Source organism: Harmonia axyridis, chromosome 4 (genome assembly GCF_914767665.1).
Source record: "Harmonia axyridis chromosome 4, icHarAxyr1.1, whole genome shotgun sequence".
Classification (NCBI taxonomy): domain Eukaryota; kingdom Metazoa; phylum Arthropoda; class Insecta; order Coleoptera; family Coccinellidae; genus Harmonia; species Harmonia axyridis.
The window spans coordinates 34,989,940-35,014,328 of record NC_059504.1 but is presented as its reverse complement, the minus strand read 5'-3'; the positions used below and the strand labels follow the sequence as shown (position 1 = coordinate 35,014,328).

The following is a 24,389-nucleotide window of genomic DNA, read 5'->3' as shown; positions in this document are numbered from 1 at the left end:
TTCAACGTCATTTCTGAGCAATGATCTATATTGTGTGTGGTCAGTTATGTATAACCTTTGAAGTTACGATTTCTGGTCATATCAGAGTATTTTTGATGAGTGCACATTTCAGAAAAGGTGGAAAACTCTGAAAAAAAATTAAAATGGCAGAAAAACTGCAATATTCGAGATTTTTTGTTTCCAAATTGAATTTCATCTTCTGAATGAATTCAATTCTTCAAGAATTGTAAATTTTTTTTTCATAAATCGAACAAATTTTTTTTTACATGTCAACTGCAAAAAAAAATTTTATCGAAATTGTTGATATGTTTCATGATTGTGCTTTTTTATACATAACACTAATATGAATACAGAATCAAAAAATATTAAATATTCATCAAAGCCATCCAAATTTATTCTTCCTTGAGGTTTGAGGCAATAATCTTTCTCCCTGAAATCTCCTTAGATCCCTACCACCTCCAGTTACACTGAAAACAGACTACTACCATAGTATAACTATACTATGCTACTACTTCCTTATTTCAAATTGCACACCCAGTATATTATTGCATCATTAGATAGATTTTTTATGACAATTTCAGCAATATGCTATACCTTGGGTAAAAACTCAATGGTTCATGAGTTAATGACATTTTTATGAAAAAAACAGTTGGGAGGAGGACTCACATTTTGTTGCAATATTTCTGCAGAAAAACCAAAAATTTTTAGTTTCTTTCTGTGTCTTCCGGAAAACACAGACTCGGTCACCGACTACTCCACACAGTAGGAAATTGCGATTTTTTCTTATTCAAATTTCCTCCTCGATAACTCTTAAAAATATGTAAAAAAAAATTTCATTCAGAAAATGAAATTCAATTTGACAACAAAAACAGACATTGCAAGTTTTCTGCCATATTTCATTTTTTTCAGAGTTTTTCACCTTTTTTGAATTGAACATTCAAAAATACTCTGATGTGAACAGAAACTGTAATTTCAAAGCTATACATAACTGACCACACTCAATAGAATATTACTCAGAAATGACGTTGAACAGCCTGCATCTCGCTTATGCTTCGAACACGAGGTATATTACATAAGACAAAATGTATCTCCCGGTGTTATCTGTAAGACTTTAATATGTACATATACAGGGTGAGTCTTTGACTTGTACATATATTTTAACCGTAGATTCTTGAGGTCAAAAGAAACACTTTTTTCATTTACCATTTTTTCCGATTCGGCTCGGTTGAAAAGATATGGCCATTTTAAGTTTTCATAATGAGCTATGCCGAACCTGGAAATCAGCCCACTGAAGTTTTTCCAAGCATAAATTTATACCATTTGAACTTTGGAAATGGGTTACTATATTAGCAAAACAAGCATAAACTCACTTTTTCCATTCCCTTTGGTGACCGAAGTATTATTTTCAATATAATAAATGAGTTATAGCAATTTCGTGGGAGATGAATATGTTGATTATTTTTCTCTTGATTTCTATTTTATATTCGATAATAATAAAAAATTCAGCTTGCAACCACCCATATTAAATCTGATATTCATATCCAATCATTTATTTTCGCTTTTTCACCTCTTTTCCTACAAGAGTTAACAATTCATATAACCTTTAATTTTCATAAAGGTAAATAAACATAAATGATAATCATCTGTGGACTTTCCACGTTGCCAAGTTTACAGTCACAAAACACCTACAGAATAATAAGCTAAATCTATGTACATATGAATACTAATCATCTCGCATCTGTAATGTTATGTTTAAAGGTTATGTTATGTTTTGTCAATAAAATTCAAGAAACCCAACAAACGGTTGAAGTTTTGTACATTACTAGAAATTTGGGCTAATTGAGTATATTTTGTTATCTAGAGGTCAGCAAAAAAGTGGTATTCAAACCAGTGTTCAATTTGAATTCTTATTATCATGGAATCAGTGAGAAAAGTTTTAAATTTTTAGGGTAGCAAGAAGTGTAAGAACGCTTGCATTTTGGATTGAATGAACCCAGAATACTTTATCTAAGTACCTACACAATAACTTAGCTCGAAAATGAAAAGGCAGTTTCATGAATGGATTTATGTGGAAGATGGAATCACCTCTGTATCACACAGAGGTAATTTTGTGATGGAAAATTGCGATTTTATCTTGTTAAAAATAACAGTAGTATGAGAAGGAATAAATAATTTCCAGAAGGAAATGAATTTTTTTCCTTTTTCATCCTAGAAGCTTATAAGTTTCATGAATCTTCAATATTCCATTATTGATTAATTATTGATCTTGATTTTTGTATTAAAAATGAAATGGTGGTATTCAATATGAATATCCACTATTGAATATTCTGCTTCTTTCAACTCACTGAAGTTTTTTATTTATTTTCACGTTAAAACAATTTTGGCCCTCTTAAAAGTATGTCAATCAAATGTTCTAGGATGAAATTATCGAATAGCAAATGGATAGAAGTATTCAATCACGTAAAAATGAAATTTTAGGATGTATTGTTATGTATCGATGAAAGCTCAGAAGACTGGAAGAAGATTATAGTAATGTTTGGCAGCAGCAGTTTTTAATGGGATTTCATATCTTGATTGGTTTTATTTTATAAGGAGCCTAGTTTGTGAAAATTCACTTGAAAATGAGTTTCGATCAGAATTATTCAAAATAGAATATTAACTTCAATGAAATATCTTCATATTATAGGGCTGTGCCAAAGCTCAGTAATTTGTTATCATGAAAATATTTGAAATCCTTTTCTTCTTAGTGTTCACTAATGCCAATATTCTGTCTGAAAATTTGATACCCAATAGGTAACTCCAAAAAATGCTCTCGAGTACTTTTGATAATAAAGAAGCAATTAGTCTTTCCTTAATATTATCAATGTTATAATCAACATCTTCGAAAATTTTATTTTCCTGAAGATGGTAAAATGGTATTCGGCTAGAAAAAAGGAAGTACAACGTACAAGTAAATTTACTTGTTTGTTATCGAACAGATAAACTGAAAATATTATGAAACTTCCCAACAATTATGTAATCTTTTTTTTTTGTTTTCACATATCAACTACATGTAAAATAAATTTTGAATTCTTGTAAGGTATACCTTTTTTTCAAAAGTACTCAATAAACTGAAGCTTTTGATAAACTTATCGAAAGATTAACAGTGACTTGAAATCATGTATTACTCTTTTACTATAAATCCAGTGCCCCAGGTATACAACATTCAAAGCAATTTGAAATAAACATTTTTCATTACTGAAACAAAAAAATGCATATCAAAAAACAAGAATTGAAGTACAAACTACCATAATAATAAATTGTCTTTATTTTCATTTAATTTATAAATAACCAGGTTTAACATTTTTTACTCTTAAACTTCTTACGTAGATTCATTTAGCAGATGTATTGTGCGAAATAAAAAACATTCAATATTTAGCCAATAATTATTAAATTAGGCCTGCCATTATTCGAGTTTATTCTCAATGATTCCTGATCTCAGATGTATTCAGTATTATAATATCTATAAACCAAGGACAGTAACTACAAACTATGTGTATGCCTTAAAATATCAATAGCTATTAATTCTGAAACATATGGATTGGATCAGTACATGTACTAGATAATAGGATAGGATCTGGGTTAATGGTGAAATCAGTGACTTTTAAATTATTTTTCAGTACATCAATGAGTATGAAGTTTGAATAAGTATTCATTACAGAACTAGTGCTTCACTTATTCAAGTAGTTGAATTTATCAACAGAATCATTGTATTGTAGATTTTTGGTTATTTCAATTAATCAATTTACTTTTCCATTCATTATATGGAAAAATTATCCTTATGAAATCATGACATTTTTTTATCGATTTTCAACAGCCTGTATCTTTTTAACCGGGCCGAATCGGAAAAAATGGTAAATGAAAAAAGGGTTTCTATTGACCTCAGGAATCTTCGGTTGAAATATATGTACAAGTCAAAGACTCACCCTGTATATGTCTGTCAGTTGATGATGAAACACCCTGTATAAGATGTAAATTAGCATCACGTCATTGTTGTTAGTTATTTTATCTAAATGAGGGGATCTGTTGATACGGTCTTCCTGAAATTCGCTATGAACATTCCAGTGATTATTTTATATAATATAAATATACGGAATAAATTTCAACTCGGACAGATCTTTTGTTAGCAAAATATGAAGTAATCTCTTTCGATATTTTGATTGAATTTTCTATTGTTCTGGGCGTTCTGGCTACACAGTCAATATGAAAATTCTCATCAAACTGAAAATTGTTCTCCAATTCTAAAATATCACTATGTATTTCGAATTTGAAATAATTGTTTTGATTTCCGAAAAGAGCATAAATTCAGATTCAATACCTGATATCACTTGAACACATCTAACATTCTTTTTTTTTATTAATTTTTGAAATTGGACAAAATTCGAAAAAACTTAATTTATTCATTTACGAAGGACTGACATATCTCTTGATTGAACATGAAAAGTAAAATTCTTTCAAAAATTCTTTCGAAAAATCATTTAGAAAGTATGGAGCTTCTATAAACTCATTTAATAATGAAACAACAAGTCTTAAAAATAACAAAGAAAGCGAATGAATCCTTTATATTGGGAATCAGTAAAAGTTATTTGAAGTGTTGTACGAATTGAAAACAATTTTCTTATTTTCTATTGTAGAATTTTCAGATTCCGATTCATATTGCCATTATTTCTTAATATATCGCAACAGTTAATTACTTTATTCATCAAATAGTCTCTTGACTGGATGTGTTCAGCATTAGCCATATATTCCCCATAAGAAATAATCAAGTGGGTTAAGATCTGGAAACCGAGAAGGCTATGATACGGGTTCTCCTCGACCTATCTATCTATTTGGGAAAGTATTGTTAAGGGAAATTTCTCACTTCTAAACCAAAATAAGGTGCAGACCCATCATGTTGAAAATGTATTCCTGTAAAAATGCCTTGTAGCATGCCGGGTAAAATAATTTGTAAGAATTCAAGATGAACCGAACTTACCAAACAACCGTCAGACATCTGAGTAATAAACACATCATCATCTTTGGCTAACTGAGCCTCGTCTATTTCCCTCACACATAACATATACACGAAGATAATATCAGTATATTCTTTATTTGTCAAATTGGTCATTTTGATAATTACAAAATTTTATAACAATACGGAACACAAGCAATAAGTTACAACTATCTCAAATTTTAGTTGTCAGAATGTTCTCAGCATAAAAAAATCACCACAAAATTGTTCAAATGTAGAATTATATTTTTTCTATGGGTATATATTTCTTCTGTTTTTTATTGTTTTTTCACTAATGAATTAATTCATATAGGTATTAGCAAATTCTTATCATCTACTATAGACATTCACTGTGTTTTCGAGAAGATTTATACGCTTTTTATTCATTCTCGACTTTTCCTCAATTACCTCAATCCTGAATAAATCAAATAATCGAACTTCATAAAAAAAGAATAAAACGTTAGATGTGACTTTGAGTATTGAACTAAATTTATGCTCTTTTTGGAAATCGAAAATATAATTTTAAATTCGACATACAAAGTGATATTTTCAACCTCAATACTTCAAATGAGGAAAAATGAGTCCGGCCCTGGAACATTCGAATAATTAATATCTCTCTCATCCGATCCCACCACGTGTCAATAACATCCCAAGTTTCAATAAGTTCCGCCGATAAGTTTGGTTCTGATGATGAATATTTCCATGAATATGAAAACTCACCTTGTAGCTTTCTGAGTAAAGCCGTATATTAATTTTTAATAGCCCATCCATACTTACCTTATTCTACTCTACCTCTGATGAGAGTTGCGGTTTTCACCAAATAAATTTTGTCAAAAATTGGGCCCAAAAATGAGCCATTCATTTTTTCTAGCTCAAAGGGATTTTGAGATCCTCTCACTGGACAACGAATTTTGGGACACCCGATACTGTTACTACCAGGAAACTCTGTACCTATATGAATTGAGTATTTTGATTCAATATTTTTATGAATTTACTGCATCTTCTGATTTCAATATAATAATGAATGATAAAAAATTCTATCCATAACACTAAATATCTTTTTCAATTAACTTTTTTCTTCAAACTCTAAAACATCAAAGTTGGTTCACCCTGAATAAAAACAATCTTGATCAACAAAGTATTATTATAAAAAGTGGTCCTATTTTTTCTACATGTCTTCTTTAGGAAAACATTTCGATGATATTATTATCCCATGCATAATTTAGTAATTTAACTATGGGGCCATTTCGCGGTGTAATTACAGGCGAGGTATTAGTCAAGCCATGGGTCCTCTCTACCAAGGTCTACAAATAATGCCACAATTTTCATTCATTGTTCTCGAATCAACGTGATTCCACAAAATCTGCAGAATTAAACTCTAATCACAATGCAGTTTGAAATACATACAAAGTTCGAAAATTTCAATAAACGGGAAATCACCATAATGATCTTCCCACCTGTTCGTGTCTTTACGCCAATTTCATTCATCTTCAGTTCTTCGGGCGGTGTTCAGTTGGATACTCGTGGTGATACCGGCACCGTCATGGTTCTATCAGGAAGCGAAAACAATTGAAAAACACGCTGAAAAAGTGCTATTCTACCGGTTTTTCGAACATTGACGGAATAACTATGAATCCCATTTTGTTGTACAAGCTGTTTTTGAGTTCGATGGCCTTTTTCGGTTGTGTTCTAGCTGCTGGTCATGGTGATTTTTACGGGAGAAGATATGACCATTACCACGGGAAATATAGCGATTCGGAATTGATGGTGGATGTTCTTAATAATTTCGGTTTGAGGATATTGATGGTGAGTCTGAACTCCGACCAAAAATCACACTTATCACATCATTTGAGAATTCCGGCATGTTAAAACTTAAAACCAAACACTGAAGTAGATTAAAATATTTTTAGGAACGAAATAGAAAAATTATTGTTGATTATCTTGGTAACACCAGTTTTCTCGAAAATGGCCAAATATTCTTTTATTCTGTGAACGGCATTTTGTACAAGTAAACGACGTCGGGCGTTGCGGCGCTGTAAATTTTTTCCCCTACATAGGGATGTTCTTAATAATTTCGGTTTGAGGATATTGATGGTGAGTCTGAACTCCGACCAAAAATCACACTTATCACATCATTTGAGAATTCCGGCATGTTAAAACTTAAAACCAAACACTGAAGTAGATTAAAATATTTTTAGGAACGAAATAGAAAAATTATTGTTGATTATCTTGGTAACACCAGTTTTCTCGAAAATGGCCAAATATTCTTTTATTCTGTGAACGGCATTTTGTACAAGTAAACGACGTCGGGCGTTGCGGCGCTGTAAATTTTTTCCCCTACATACCTACATATTATTCGAAAAATGATTTGGTTCTAAATTTTTCAAATACCTTTTTTTTAAATTTCCTATTTTTTCATTATAAACCGTTAGCGATTCTCATCGTATTTTATGTTAATTTTATTCTATTCTTTTTTTTTCTGTATTGTGACCGAATGACAGTATGCCTTAATTTGGAGACATAGATATGATTTATTTCTTAAAATCAAAGAGGCTTTGTACCAAACTATTTATCTATTATTATATCTAATAAGTAATTTATTGCAATCACAATAAATTATAACAATTAATAGCAAACGGAACATACCGGGTGTAACAGGATCATGGTACACCCCCCTTATCTCCGTTAGTTTTGGAGGTTATAGATTGAAATTTGGGATATCCCATAATATACATAATAAGCGACACTTTTTGCCTTACAAATGATTTTTTTTTCACTTCCTGTTTCGCCGGAAGTGATGCCAACTTTCGATTTTTAAATGGAACACCCTGTATATTATTACATTTTTGCAATCTGCATAATTTTCTGAATCCAATGATTTCACATAAGTGACATTTCAAACGTCAAAATTTTTTATAATTCAATTTTCAGTTTTCCATTTAAGTGTGCCATGATGGTTCCGATTTATTCCAATTCACCCGTCTAATACTAAAAAAATCGAAATCTCGTCAAAAATACTAAATTGCGTTTTTTATGAGCAAATAAAGTTCATCGTAATCGTTTTTGGGGTAAAACTCAATTTTTTCAAATGGGACCATTTTAGTACCGTGGTACCATTTATTAGTACTATTAATAAGGAATTTATCCATACATGTTAATAAAATGTGCGTTCAATAAAATCAAAATTACAGCTAAAACAAAATAATTGTATTTTTTTATTTTCTTTTAGCTGTAATTTTGATTGTATTGATCGCACATTTTATTTCAAGGTATGGATGAATTCCTCATTGATAGTACTTATGAATAGTACCACGGTTCCAATATGGTTCCATTTGAAAATATTGAGTTTTACCCCAAAAACGATTACAATGAACTTTGCTCATAAAAAACGCAATTTAGTATTTTTGGCGGATTTCGATTTTTCTAGTATTAGACGGATCAATTGGAATGAATCGGAACCATCATGGCACACTTAAATTTAAAACTAAAAATATAAGCAGAAAAAGCTTTTTTCGAAAAAAAATTGTTTTTTTCGATTCTGCAAATACCAAGAATTATAAGACTGTAAGCGGTTTGGAACAAAAAATGTACAGGAGATTTATAAGCAGATCATGAACTTGGACAACTCAAATTCTTCAAAACTCAAGATTTTCAAATTAGAACCTATATTTTTCATTATTTCAATCGATTCTACATACAAAATAGTGGACTCAAGCAAACCCTATATCTAGAATGAATACTTTAAGAGTTATCGAGGAAGAACTCTAAATGAGGAAAAACCGTAGTTTCTAACTGTGTGAAGTAGTCTGTGACTTTCGGAAAACACAGAAAGAAACTAAAATTCGATGTTTCCATAACTAAATTTGGCATTTCAATTATTGTAATAAATAATTCGTAATTGAAAATTGTATGGGTTTATGGATTTCTCAACACTCCCAACGAAAATTAATTATAATTAATGAAATTTACGAATTTAGTTATTCAAACATCGAATTTTAGTTTTTTTCTGTGTTTTCCAGAAGTCACAGACTACTCCACACGGTGAGGAATTGCTGTTTTTCTTCATTGAAGGATTTCCTCGATAACTCTTAATGGCCAGTTGCACCATTTGCCTTTACACTGATTAAAAATTTAAACATTGATTACTTTCTGAATTGTTGAGACAAATCAGAAAGTAATCAATGTTTAAATTTCAATCAATGTTTAGGCAAATGATGCTACTGGCCATAAAAGTATTCATTTTGAGTATAGGGTTTGCTTAAGTAACCCCCACTATTTTTGTTCGTAGATCGACTGAAATAATAAAAAATATAGTTTCTAATTTGAAAATCTTGAGTTTTGATGAATTTGAGTTGTCCAAGTTCATGATCTTCATATGAACACCCTGTACATTTTTAGTCCAAACCTTAAACAGTCTTATAAAACTACGTACTTGCAGAATCGAAAAAGTAAAAAAAAATTCGAAAGAAGCATTTTTTGCCAAAAAATTCAAAAAAATGTGAATCCTCATCGCCACCATTTTTTTCATAAGAATCCTATTAATTCATAAACCGTTGAGCTTTCACCAAAGGTATCGTATATTGCCGAAAAAAAAAGCTATCTAATGATGCAATAATATACTGGGTGTGTCATTTGAAATAAGGAAGTAGTAGTATGTTTCCGATATGACCGGAAGTTGTAGAGATCTGAAAATATTTTGAGGAGAAGGATCATTGTCTCAAATCCCAAAATGCAAATTTTCAGCTCCAAATTATGAATAGTTTTCCATAAACGTCTAATAGGCTATCCTGGTGAATCACCCTGTATATGGAAATAATGAATCATTGAATAAAATATCCTTCCCATTTTTTTTTAAATAACCTCTTATTCTGCCTCAGACCCTAGTACTCATTCCTGCTTCCATATAAGAAAATACCTATTCGCATCAATAACATATTATTTGTTGTTAAATGTGTCAAGGATGAACAAATGTACAACAGAGATCTCTGAAAAATATTAATTTGTTATGAATGGGAATGAATCACCAATTTTGATGTCAACTCCAATTAAATAGACATACATGTATCGGAACCAGTCATTTGTAATAGATAGGTTAATTTATAGTCGTGCCGATCATTAACTGATTCAACATCAAAAACACCACAAATTTTACGCAATAGTTCACTTTTCCCTCTCATGCTGTTGAATTTCAATCTGGTGTTATTCATTGAAGACATTTTAACGCCGTTCATTGAATTGTTTGCTCTTCAATTTAATGAACTATTGTAGATCTATCAGAGAAAAAGATCTAGAAGATTATGTATCAAAATGACATAATAAACATGAGGAAATTGAGCTCATTTTTTTAATTTGATGTATTGATTATCTACAGTATCTAATGTAAGAAATAATACTATCATCACCCAGGGCGCAGAATTTATTATAACAAACACAGTAGAACCTCGAGTAGAACTAACTTACTATACAGGATCTATATCGAAGTGATACCAGTGAGGGCCTTATACGCTCTATTAGTGATGACGTCACACATCGCCATTTTAGTTCTTCTGTCAGTGTTTGGAATCCAAACAAACAAATTGTCATTCAAATTAGTACGTTGTCGTTGAAAAAATTGGCTTATTTTGATAAATAAGATTATTTAAGGAACGATTTTACTATTAATTGATAGACAGAAGGCACGAGATTAATGCCAGTAAGTTCGAACTTGAAGTTCAACTAATAAACACGGCTTTTTACAAAATCTGGGGAATGATACAGGATTCAAACTTACTGGTATTAACCTCGTTCCTTCTGTCTATCAATTAATACTGAAATCGTTCCTCAAATACTCTTATTTATGAAAATAAGCCAATTCCTTCAACGACACCTAATTTGAATGACAATTTATTTGTTTGGATTCCGAATACTGACAGGAGAACCAAAAATGGAGGTGTGTGACGTCACACTAATAGAGCGTATTAAAATAGTATGTTAGAGCGACGGTACCTTGGTCACAGAATAGAGAGGTATCAATACCTCTCTATTCTGTGCCTTGGTACTTGCCCTGTAGATTGGGTTCGATCATACAGTCTCATGCTCGTGATTGATTTTGACAATTATGGCCTCAGCATGATGTGCTTAGGATTCTATGGTCTCAGTATTAATGGGCTTAATATTACATTATGAATTGCTAACATGTATAAAATAAATGAAGACTATAGTCGTCTCAATTTATTTCGAGAAATTTGATTCAAAAATATGAAAATTGGTTCAGTTGAACAAAAATATAATTCAAATTTTTCATAAATTCTGCTTTCTCAGACATGCATCATAATTATTTTGCTCTGATATTTCATTCATTTTTCCATACCTTTCAAAATAATGGTACCTATATTACATACCGAATGGGGGAGTGATCTACTACGATTTCCCCGAGGTTTTTATACTATTTTACTCACAATCTATCACATTAATAATCAAGTTTGATAACAATTATTACTTGCATTGATTGTCATTATGATAGCACAAATTATTTTCAAGCAAATTGTGACTTCGTTGATAGGAAACATAAAAAGTTAGTTAATTGAACCATAGATTGGACCTGACAAAAGCTATGATCATAGCCTTATTCTTTAACTCGAATAGAAACGAACGAATCGAATCGTAATCTGAGAAATCGAAATATTTCACTTCTATCGCGTTCAAATTTGGTATTCTGAATTATTAACAAGTCAGTCCGTTCTCCGGAAGATATTCTGTCATCCAGAGGGATACCATATCAGAAAAATATGAATTTTTCTTCCGTATGGAAGCTACTCAGGAAAATTTTGCTCATTGACGAAGTTTACCAATATAGGATCCTAAACTCACCCTGAAAATTTCAAATCTGAAAGCACATTTCGTTCTAGAGTTTTACCTCGAATTCTGCATCAGTGAGTTGAGCAATTCGAACCCAATTGTTTCAGACCACTCTCGACTCCAATTTAAAAAAATACAGACATTTGGACATTCTATTCTACCCTAAAAATTTTAAAAGATAAACTATTCAATAAAAATTTCCCCCTATAGGCACACAACATACACAATGAAAATAACATAGCTTTTTCTCCGTATGGAATTGGGGTTATATTAATGGCTCTTGGAGAAGGCTTACGTGGTGAAGCTTTATTGGAAATAAGGAAAGCCATATATCTACCTTATGATGCTCATACTATACGTGTAGGCTTAAGAGATATCCATCGACATTTGAAGGTAAAGTTGTATTTTTTTTCCCAATAATTATTGTTTACTTATGTCGAAATGAAATGTAGCTTGACTTAAGAATGCATTATGTAGGGATAACGCTTAGAAATTTTGGGCTATGAATCTCAATCGGTTTTGTGATCATGAAAATAATGGATAATCCATTATGGTTTTCAATTTGCAATGTAGCATGCTACAAGAATGAGTATGATATAAAAATTGGCCATTCCCATTTGAAAAAACGTGTTTTACGGACCAGCCTGTAGAGTGTAGAGTCGAAAATAATTTAAGCTTATGTGCTGAGTACTGTCGATTCCGTCAAAATTTGAATCATTATCCTAGCCCAAAATTTTCAAGAGCACTATTGACTTCACTTCTTCTCATCTGATGTAAATCGAATATTAATCAAAGCAGATATTATCAGTTATGTACATATTCAGGGCGAATGAACTTCCATTATTATATTACCATTATTAGCTTAGCATACCATATCATAAAATATTTTTTGATGTGCGTTGATGATTCAAATATTTTTGTATTATTGAGAATTTAATATACAGATATTATTCAATATTGAATTAAACACCATTTATTCTGTTAATTACTGAAAATAGTTTGTGAAAAATCAGTTTTTTACTTATACCGAACTCTAGTATTATTACATTCATTGTTTTAATTTTTAGGTAGGCATTGATAATTATAGGTTTCGAATTAGATAAGTGTCTCTTGCCAAATTTATTCAGTGGCGTAGATATAGGGGTGCGATGATCCTTTTCTTATTGAAAATCTACGCCAGTGTCTTTTTTTTCGAAAACATTTTATCATTTCTGAAATCAACAGTGCTTCATTGAAAAAAAGGTTGCCTGAATTTTTTCATAGAATGTAACATTTTCGGGATGATGGAGTACAAAGCAAATACTACATTTTACCATTTCTGAAATCAACAGTGCTTCATTGAAAAAAAGGTTGCCTGAATTTTTTCATAGAATGTAACATTTTCGGGATGATGGAGTACAAAGCAAATACTACCCACAAAAATTAATTTTTAAATTTATATAACGCTTTCGGATGGCATTGAATTGAACATTTTAGAAAGAACACAAACAATAAAAAATACTCAAGAGTTTTTGACAAATGTTTTTTTGAAATGTTCGATTAAATGCCATCTGAAGCGTTATGATACACTACTTCGATTTTTGTACTTTCATTTATCAATAATGGAAAAATTTGAAAAACTAATTCTTGTAGGATTTTCTGTATAGTATTTGCTTTTGTACTCGATTATCTCGAAAATGGTACATTCTATGAAAAAATTTCAGGAACCATTTTTTTCAATGAAGCACTGTTGATTTCATAAATGATACAAGTTTTTCGAAAAAAAAACAGGGGTGTAGATTTTCAATAAGAGAAGGATCATCACACCCCTATATCTACGCCACTGGATAGGTTTGGCGGGAGACACTCACCTTATTCGAAACATTACATTATCGAGACCTAACTTAAAATTGAAACAATCAATGTAATAATACTGGGATCATAAGTAAAAACTGCTTTTTTTTTAAACTTCAACACCCTGTCTCTCGAAAACGAAACTTGTTAGGATATGTATGTTTATAGGAAAATTTTTTATGAAAAGAGTTATTCTATCCGATGCCAAAGTTATTGCACTACTCTGTATAAAAAATAGTAAGTATATAAAATTGTAGGTAGCGATGTATAAGATTTTCTGAACGAATTGAGGTATTTTGTGGAATTCGAAGAGATAGGAGCCTCGTGTTGAATTCACAGTATTTTTGGATCTCAAAAATTTCAACACATAAATTGATAATATTCAAGAAATTCAATCAAACGTTTTCATTTTATTCAAGAAAATAAAATTTCAAAATCAATGCAATAATTATTTTATTCCTGAAAACTTCATGAAATCAAATAATTCCAATTTGAATATCGTATTCTGATTTTATATTCCAGAGTTATTTCATTCCAAAAGAAGGTTTCTTGGCTGGAATAACACTCAACGTTGAAAATGTCTCAATAAACCCTGAGTATATACAGCTTCTGAAGTTTTATGGATATGACATTGACTCTTTCAATACTGCACTTTATCCTGAAAAACATATAACGACTACTGAATCTGGGATAATGGATGGAAGAGAAGAAACAACATTAAATACCGATAGCATTACTATTTCGTCAACTGTAAACTCAGAAACAACTGAGAACAATCTAGGCGACAGAACTACGCCAGAATATTCTATTGAAACGACTGCACCGACAACACAATTCTCTGAAAAAACAGATCAAACGATAACTGAAAGCGTCACTTCAACTGTTGAAACCACGAAGCAAACAGAAATGCCTACTGAAAATTCTGTTCTCATGTCTACAACACCAACCACAGAAGCTACAATTGTTACACAATCGACTCAGACTACCACAGATTCGATTGAAATTAGCACCAAAGGTACTGAGTCTTTTGAAACAACTCAAATTTTAACAACTCTTGTAGCAATTACTGATGACACTATGACTAGTGATACAACATCTGCTGCACCAGAGATTATAACAGAGAAAGAGATGAATGGAAAAGAGACTCCATCTGTGGAATATCTTCCAAGCAGTACTACTGAAGTTACAACAATAGGAATCTCAACGACTGAATCAATTGAATCTTCTTCCAGTAAGTATTGAGTTAGTAAGCGATTATCTCCTTTCAGATTTCAAGTACTAACAGGATGCAACAAATTAATGTTGATGGCCTTGTTCGAAACCGATATTTCAGGTGCTTAATGAATCATAAATTGTTTCTTTGTTTTTTAAGTAAGCACCTAGTTTTATAGTCAGTCTTGAAAATCACGACACCCCATTGTGAAAACCTCAGATCAACTGAAACACTCAATCAGTATGCATGTGCTGGCTCTAGTTATGAAGATCCTGTTACCCTAATTTTACTGCTGTCTATGAGGGTTGGATATACTATTCCCAGCTCAAAATTTGAAAAATAAAAATTACTCTGTTAGGGAACGAGCGCTCAAAATAAATAATTCAACAAAAGTCCCAAGAATTTATGGATAATTTAAAACTTTTGAGAAGGGTTACAATGGTCGTCGTACAAAATGCGTGAATGATCGGAACCAAGATCAAGAGGATGTTTGTCCACAGAAAGCCAAAGTGATTGCAAGTTAGAAAGTCTCAAAGTTGTATTCGAATTTCTACCACTCTGATTCAAAGCCTAGAGCCTGAATATTTCGAAAAAGGAAATCCACTTGCTAGTTGCTACACTCTGTACATTTAGTCGTGACCTGTCTCTCAAATACATTTACTAACAAATAAAATAGAAAATAATAGTTATTTCTAGTACTGAAGAAACAACTGAGCTCTTCACATCTGTAACCAACACGCCCGCATCCAATGTAGAGACCACCACAAGTGAAATAAATGAAGGTGAGTTCAGTTCATCAGTAAATGTCTCATAGTTACGTATGAAAGATATAATTTTATTGGGATACGAGGGCTACTATTTATGTATTGAGAATGGGCAACACTGATATTGCCAGGTGAAATCTGATATTGATATCTTAAAATTTGACATTTTTTTGTTATAAGTACTCATAACGTTTTGACATACGAGCACAATTTTTGTTGTTTACAGTAAATTGAAAATTTCATCTCTGCTAAAATATGGATTTAACTCATGAACATTTTTGAGCTATGAAAATTATGACTTTCGACGTGATCTATCAACTAAATTCAACTTTTGGCGATGAAGAACCATTTAAAGCCACTTTATATCGCTAGTATCGCAGACTTCAAACGTGGACGTAGTTCGCTCGGCCGAGTTAAAGAAGGTCATCCAAAATATGTCGTTGTGCCGGAAAATATTGATGCTATGCGAAAACTAAATGGATAAGATCGTCATGTGAAATATCAGGAAGTCGAGAGATGTTCAAGCATTAGTATGACTTAAGATGCATAGAATACCTGGTGTGTTTACTGATTCGATTTTGTTTCAGACTTTTTGAGAGACCCACCTGTTGCTTTTGTGGTCAGCTTAACCAGAGTTCTGTAAGGTGGCGCTCTTTAAAATTTTTCGAATTCCCGCTATCTGCCTGGTGCCGTTTAAGAAGGAAATACTGATTTTATACACTGCAAACATTCACAATAAATTACAATTCAGTTCATTTCAAATTTTCAATCAAATGAATGAAATATAATGACAGACCATAGAATATAAAATATTATTGTTCTATTCCCAAAGTTCACGACAAGAGCGTAGAAATAGGAGGATACTGGGGGTAATTACACGGTGTTCCTAAATTGGAGATACAAATGAAAATGACAGATTTCCGGATCATTTTAAGAAAAAAAGTCCTATAACATGAGTCCTCAAACATTTTGTTTTGAGATACATGTGTTAAAATTTAAGTTTTTTCTCGTATAACCTTCACAAGATATTTAATTTGAATCGGCCATAGATATTCCAGTTTAAAGTTTTCACCATTTGATATGCTAATTTTGAATGCAAATCTACAGGGTGATTTTTTTTCTGGAAGGATGCCTTCTTCCTCCAAAACTATATTTTGGTGAATGGCTGTTAGTTTAGAAAAATGTAGAAAAAAACTCTGGTCCAGTACTACACTTTTTGATTTGTTATAGTTTTGTCGTATCTGCTATCGATTTCGAGAAAAAATCTCTAGTAATCCTCAGGAAAATCCAAATTATTATAAAGATCCAACTAGTAATCTCTTATGAATGCATTAATTATAAGTTTTGGTATTTATTTACCCAATCTGTAGCGAAGATTAATAAATATTTGATAAACTGTACGACACACTAGAAACAACCTGTATATTGAAAGCAAAGCGTTTGGGGGCTCATATTCATGAAAATTTTTTTCTCAAAATTATCCAAGTAATTTCTCATTTTCCTTCGTAACTCTCATTTGAGAACACCCAGTATAAGGTAAGAACAACCGAATTAGTAACAACAAAAATTATTTCGAGTTATTTGGTTAAACTTCATTATCAAACTTCTTTTTCTAACATTACAGATATGAATAAAAGCTGTCGTCAAGAATTTTTTTTTCGATTATCCCCCCCCCAAGAAAAAAAGATCTACGCCCTTGGAGAGTCGAGAATTGAGAGAAATGTCAAATGTAAACGATGTATGCACCATCTGAAACAGACCGCGATCTCTCGAAATCAAGTAGGTATAAATCTGAAAAATCTCCCGTTTTGTCTGAAAGTTTTACAGGTATAAGTAGACACACCGGATTTTCTATGCATCTTAGAATGACTAGCTTTAGCTGATATAAGATTTTGCACGAACCTTTGTGTGTTCGGTAACTCTGTGCAAATTGGATTCCACATTTGTTGAATGATGCTCAACAAATTGCTCGTGTCGATCGATTGGTGTCATAAAATGATTTCGACTGTGCGGTATACAACATCACATCGTCACAGGTGACCGTGGATTTATGCATACGAGCTAGAAAGAAAAGGCCAGTCGGCAGTTAGGGTGTTTCAATGTGAAGCAAAGCCAACAAAAATTGTTCGTTCTCGAAGCGTGTAGAAGCAAATAGTGACGTCTTCTTCACGAAAATTGGTACTGTGGCAATTGAGGCTTTTGAAGATCAAAAGACGTTAATTCAGACTGGTATGAAACCATTTGTTTGCCTGAAGTTTTCGGTAAATTGAGAGAAACAAACCCAAAACGATTAATCATCTTGCATCATGACAATGCTCACACACATCAAATGAAACGAAGGAGTATTTGGACACACAAAAATCAAATCAATGGGTCATCCGCCTAACAGCCCCAACTTGGCACCGAATGACTTCTTCTTCTTCCCAGAAATTAAAAAAACTTCGTGAACAACGATTTCATCGCCCGAAGATAAGATTGAGTTCTTCAAAACGCATGTTTTAGAACTATCTTCTTCTGATTGGAAAAAATGTTTCGAATGATTGTTCAATCGCATGCAAAAATGTATAGATCTGAAAGGCGATTATTTTAAAAAGTAATTAATACAAATATTTAGCATCAAAATCGCTTGTTTATTTTTTGTATTCTCAATACATAAATAGTAAATCTCGTATCAGAATAAAAGGGATTTGCATCACTATGCACTATGATCGCAGTTCTTTCCACAAAAACATTTCAAATTTATGGACACCCATCAACATAAGAAGATAAATATATTTCTCGAAACCTTCGATCACTTCATTTTTCAGATGAAACACCATCCACCACACCAAAAGTAAGAAATATACGTGCTTCAGAAGAATCTCAAGATCTTGGTGACAATGAGGATTATTTTGAAAATGAAGATGAGCAAATAGTTTCCAAACAATTACCTGAATCAGTCGTTACTGAAAGTAATACAGAGGGTCAAGGGAATGCCAAAGAATTTGGCTCAGATGACTGGAGAATACGAATAAATAACCAACTTACCCTTTTGAATTCAAATCAAAATACTCCATTCACACCTTCCTCAAGGAATACAGCCGAAATCATCATCAACAAAGAACGCAGAATTTCAAGATCCATTGAGGAATATGTTATAACCCGTTTCTATCATTACAATAACTTTAGACCAACTAAACCTTATGAACCCAATAAGCCTCTGTACTTCTTCGTCAATGACAAGAATAAGGAAGCTGGCTTGGATTTCATGACCTATGATTCAGTCTTACCGTTCTTGTACATTCCAAGTCCTAGTGCAATGGCATTAGCTTTTCCTTTAGACAGCGAAAAATATTATCTGTTACTTTTGTTGCCTTCCGAGGATAACACCTTAGATGATGTGATTTGTAAACTCTATATGCACAACACCTTCAAGTACATCTTGAATAATTTGGAATTGACTCATGTCAGGGTTAACATTCCCAGTTTCAATTTGAATGGAAGGATAACGCTTACTAATACACTGCAGAAGGTGAGTAATTTTAATTCATTCACTTGAAATTTACTAGGTAACATGAATTTATTGATTCGTTGAAAAATCTCATGAGAAATAATTGAACTACCTAGAACATGACACAATATGAAGCGCGAGAAATAGTCAAGGCTTTTTCTTTTGACAAATCAGAATTTTATCAGTAATCAATTTGTATTTGTTAAAAAAAGTTCATAGTAATACCTACTGATACCATGTTTTTGTGTTTTTCTTTCGTAACCATAGGTTAAGAAGGATTCTGAATTGAGTTTGATTTGTATTCTAGTCTTGGATTCTATACATTCTTATCAACTATAAAAAGACAACTTGTATGAATTATGATCAGCTGCGTTTACCATACTCTAGGCGCAATCCCCTCGCGAATTCTCACTCGAACCGTGCACGCTTCGCCTGAGTGACTTTCGCGAGAGAGTTTCGCTACTATAAACACAGCTATAACAGGCCAATTGAAAAGTCCCCGGTCTACCATAGTAAAACACTTTTTTTTGCCAAAATTCGATTTTATGCGTTGCCTTCGAGGGCGATGCAGCGATTATAGCGCTTTCGATACCATTTTTGTAGTTCAAAATAGGCCTCAGTTTTGGCGATTACTTCTTCATTGGAGCTAAATTTCTTTCTCTAATTCTGTGGTTATTCCGTTCATTCTTCCACATCTTGTAGAACAAAATCGTGCGAGAATATATCAGAAACGCACAGTTTTCATGGTTATATTTTATTATTCTATGTTGGTACTCTGAACTTTCCGCCACGGCTTTATCTGTCAATTCATCAATTTGCCTTAAAGAAATCAGTTCTGCCAACCAACATTTTTCAATGCAAAAATCACTAAAATATATTTATGGAAATATTTCATTAATTTCAATGAAAATGCAATGGATTAGAGAAAATAATGTATAATACTCGTACAGAAGGCTCATTCTAGCACTCGTTCATTCCAAAACTCGCCACTTCGTGGCTCGTTTTTGAATTTTGAACTCGTGAAAGAATATCAATGCCTTCTGCACTTGTATTATAAATAACTATTCCAGCGCGCATTCTTTTGGGGTCTGAGAACAGGATGAAGTCGCTGGGGGCCAGATCTAGCGAATAAGGTGGATGCAGAAGCAATTCGAAGATTTTGTCATTGTTTTCATTGATTTTTGAGACGGTGCATAGTCTTGATGAAACAGCACCTTTTTTTCTTCAAATGTGGCCGTTTTTTAACGATTTCATCATCATAATCGCTATTGATGGTCTGGCCCTTTTGGAGGTGATCAATGAATATTATACCTTGCGCATCCCAGAATACTGATGCCATAACCTTGCCAGCTGACTGTTGTGTTTTTCCTAGCTTTGGATTCGGTTCATTGTGTGCAGTCCATTCAGCTGACTGTCGATTGGAGTCCAAAGTGAAATGATGGAGCCACGTTTCATCCATTGTTATATATATCGACGCAAAAATTCAGGTTTATTGCTATCTTCACAATGTCTGCTCTCTCGATTGATTTCACTTTACGGTCATTCAAAATTATTTTGTGACCCCGGAAACTTTTCATCAAGCCAAGATTTTCCTTCAACTGTATTTTTTCCCTTCAGAAAGCAATATTTCATCAGCACACGAAATTCTTTTCTTCAAATAACAAAAGTAGCTACACTGACAACGCAATACCTCACAAACTAATAGTCGGACTGCTGTCAAATTTTGACACGTATCGTTTGAAGGTTGGTATTAACTAAAAATCATATGGATTCAATACTAGCACCGCCATCTGTGCATCAGACCGGGGATTTTTCAATTGGCCTAATAAACATATATAAAGATGTGTAAACTATTAGGTGTACCTACAACTTTGTTTCCCCGTTTTTCAATAGATAGCTGTAGCGGTAAGTGGTAATTGTATGTTATACAATAAGCTTAGGCATTTGTAAACATAACGCCATCGAATATATAAGTCAATTTGTGTTCTCGATTAAACATGTCAGCTTACTAGCCAAATTATCTTCATTTGTGGGAGGTTTTAATTTTCTGCTTTAAATATGAAGAAATCTGCAGCTGCGGCTCATCGAATGCTATCAAATACCAATGGCGAGGCCGCTATTAGTGGAAGAAGGTACCGAGAGTGGTTTCAACGCTTCAAGAACGGTGATTTTGACGTCGAAGACCAGCATGGCAGTGGAAGAAAGAAGGTTTTTTCGAAGATGCAGAATTGGAGGTATTACTTGATCATTCATTGGCAGTGACATTTCAAAACGCTTGAATGTCATGGGAATGATTCAGAAACAAGGAAATTGGGTGCCGTACGAGTTGAAGCCGAAAGATGTTGAACGGCGTTTGTTTGCTTGTGAACAGCTGCTTGCAAGGCAAAGACGAAAGAGATTTCTGCATTGTATTGTAACTGGAGAGGAAAAATGGGTTCATTACGATAATCCCAAGCACAGAAAATCAGGGGGATATCCCGGCCATGCTTCCACGTCGACGGCCAAACCGAATATTCACGGTTCCAAGGTCAAGCTCAGTGTTTGATGTGACCAGCTCGGCGTAGTGTATTATGAGTTGTTAAAACCGACTGAAACAATCAGGCGATCGTTATCGAACGCAATTTCTGCGTTTTAGCCGAGCAATGAAATACAAACGGCCGTAATACAACGATAGACATGATAAAGTGATTTTACAGCATGACAATGCTCGACCCCATGTAGCGAAAGTGATCAAGACAAGTGGAAATCCTATCCCACCCGCCGTATTCTCCAGACGTTGCTCCCTCGGACTATCACTTGTTTCGATCAATGACACATGGCCTGGCTGACCAGCACTACCGGTCTTATGAAGAAGTAAAAAATTGGATCGATTCGTAGATCGTTTCGAAAGATGACCAGTTTTTTCAAAGCGGGATTCTTACGCTACCCGAAAGATGGAAGAAAGTAGTGGCCAGCGATGGGATAATACTTTGAATCATAAATGTATAACCAGTTTTTTACAATAAAGCCTCGAATTTCAGAAAAAAACCGCGGAAGCAAAGTTGTACGCCTATGTAGTTTATAAAATTAGGTATTTGGATACAAAATGCAAATACTTCTTCAATTTTGTATTTCAAATACAAAAGACTCAATATTTTCTATATTCGATATACTAAATGCGAAATGCATTAGAAACAAAGCAGAAAACTTCTAATTATCACATGGAAACAATTTTATTTTCCAAGATGAAGCCACAACTAAGTTAATATTGAAACTAACAAGGAGTACAACCCCTTGATGACATGCATTCTCCTTGGGTTACTTTCGATTATGATTCCTACGTAATGGCGTGGAGACCTTCTGTCAGACAATGGTTGTGTTGATGGCAATTTATATTGCTGATACATTAGATAACCAGATAAATAATTAATATCATACGATGATATTACTCGTTTGGAAATTGTACTAAATATTGTACTCCTTGTTAGTTTCATCAATTATATCCAAATAACAGCCGTTTTATTTTGTTAAGTTAATATTAGCAAAAAAAATAATCAAAACTATATTCATAGAAAATCCCAGACTTCAAATCTATTTAGATCACCCACTTGAATTAGCAGATTCAATATAACTTTCATGCAAGTTTTCAGAGTATGATTAACTTCACCCTTACCTAATCAAGGAGGCATTTCAGGGTTACCTACGGTTGAAAATGATAATCCAAAACAGCAATCTATTAAGATTGCATCTCGATATTGCATGTTTCTGAAATCATACAATATCCGTGTGGACGGCATTTCAGAACTTTTCGGCATAATCGCAACACGATTCAACTATAGTCACATGATATAGCGTGTATCAGTTCTTGAAAATTATTGTAGTAACAAGACTACACATAAACTACGGAATCGAATTAATGTCAGGTTTTTAATCTTCTGAATATTATCTTTAATCTTGTAATCTCATAAGAAAAAACCAAAATATAATTTTTTGCGATATTTTTTTTCAGCTGGGAATTCAAAGAATATTCGAACCAAGACAAGCAGATTTTTCTCCGATGACAAGCACAGAAGATGTCTACGTTACCAATATAGAACAAGCCATTTCTGTGACAATAAAAAATAACCTTAACATCAAAAAGGATACAAGACATGGTAACACTTCTTAATTATTTCATTGACCCACACCTACTATGAAACTGTTTGAGTGGTGCAATTAAAGTCCCATTTGTAACACCTTCCAGGAGACAATCATGATCATTATTGTTAGTTCCAATCTTTCGAAACTTTTAATTTACTAATAATTATTGAAAGGAAATTATCGTTTTCCTTTCTAAAAGCGCAGATTATCGGAAGAATAATTGACTAAGAAATAAGTAGGTTAATTTCTTCCATTGTTGCTGTCTTATTGGAAATACAATGTCTTCACAGAGGTTATTCTTTTAGAGGGTTTTCCAATAAGATGTTTCCTTTTGATTGAAAAAAAAACAAGTATCTATATTTTAGGAGAAATCAATGGATGTTTATTTCATTGTAAAGAGGAAAATAAGCCAGTAATGATGGAAAAAATATCAGCCAAATAGCCGCCATGGCTACCGGCCGGTACCCTATCCTCTTCATGAAATTGTCCTAATTCGCACATTTGCAGTTGTATGTTTTCGATAACTTCACGAATTCCATCTTTAGGGGCTTGAATCGATTAAATCAGGGAAAAAAGTCTGACACCCAATTGCAGGAACGTTCATTAAAATTTAATTAATCTTTCATTAAACGGTGCAGGTAGCCAATAGCCCCCTCCACTGGAGGATTAAAATTTTAATGACGGCATTATATTTAGATAAACGTTCCTGCAACTGGGTGTGAAGGTTCAAATCAAAAGATCTTGGTGGCTAATTGTGTTAACCAAGATTACAAGAGAAGGAAAAATTTTGTTTGTTTTGTGTGGCACGTAGCACCTGAAAATAAAATCTTTATGCAAATTACGTGGTAATGCTATTTGTGCAATTCCTAAGAACGACGAGGTATCAACAAGCCTGAGTTTTCTTCAAGACGCACAGGCTACAGTCAAAATATCCTCAGTTTTTTTGAGCGACACACCCGGTTTCGAATCTTCACATCGCTAACTTGTCCCACCAGCTCAAATTTTTCCACCAGTTTCACTATTGCTAGCTGAAATCGAAAGTGCTTTAGTTAAGCGAATTGTGACTGCAGAATTTTCAACATTTTTGTAGTGAATTTTAATAAT

The 24,389-nt window shown here is 32.9% G+C and overlaps 1 protein-coding gene across 2 annotated transcripts in view; it reads left to right on the top strand.

Annotated features, from left to right (window-relative positions):
* LOC123678296 overlaps window positions 1-24,389 on the top strand; it is a 51,596-nt gene that overhangs the window by 26,183 nt on the left and 1,024 nt on the right. Inside the window, exons 1-6 of one of the 2 annotated variants that reach the window (XM_045615274.1) lie at window positions 6,331-6,835; window positions 12,077-12,259; window positions 14,222-14,930; window positions 15,599-15,694; window positions 18,484-19,187; window positions 23,155-23,299. In XM_045615274.1, the coding sequence (XP_045471230.1) occupies window positions 6,659-6,835; window positions 12,077-12,259; window positions 14,222-14,930; window positions 15,599-15,694; window positions 18,484-19,187; window positions 23,155-23,299 (2,014 nt within the window). In that variant the 5' untranslated portion in view covers window positions 6,331-6,658. Of the gene's footprint in view, window positions 1-6,330; window positions 6,836-12,076; window positions 12,260-14,221; window positions 14,931-15,598; window positions 15,695-18,483; window positions 19,188-23,154; window positions 23,300-24,389 lie in introns of those variants that run through there. The other variant, XM_045615275.1, reaches the window with a different exon arrangement.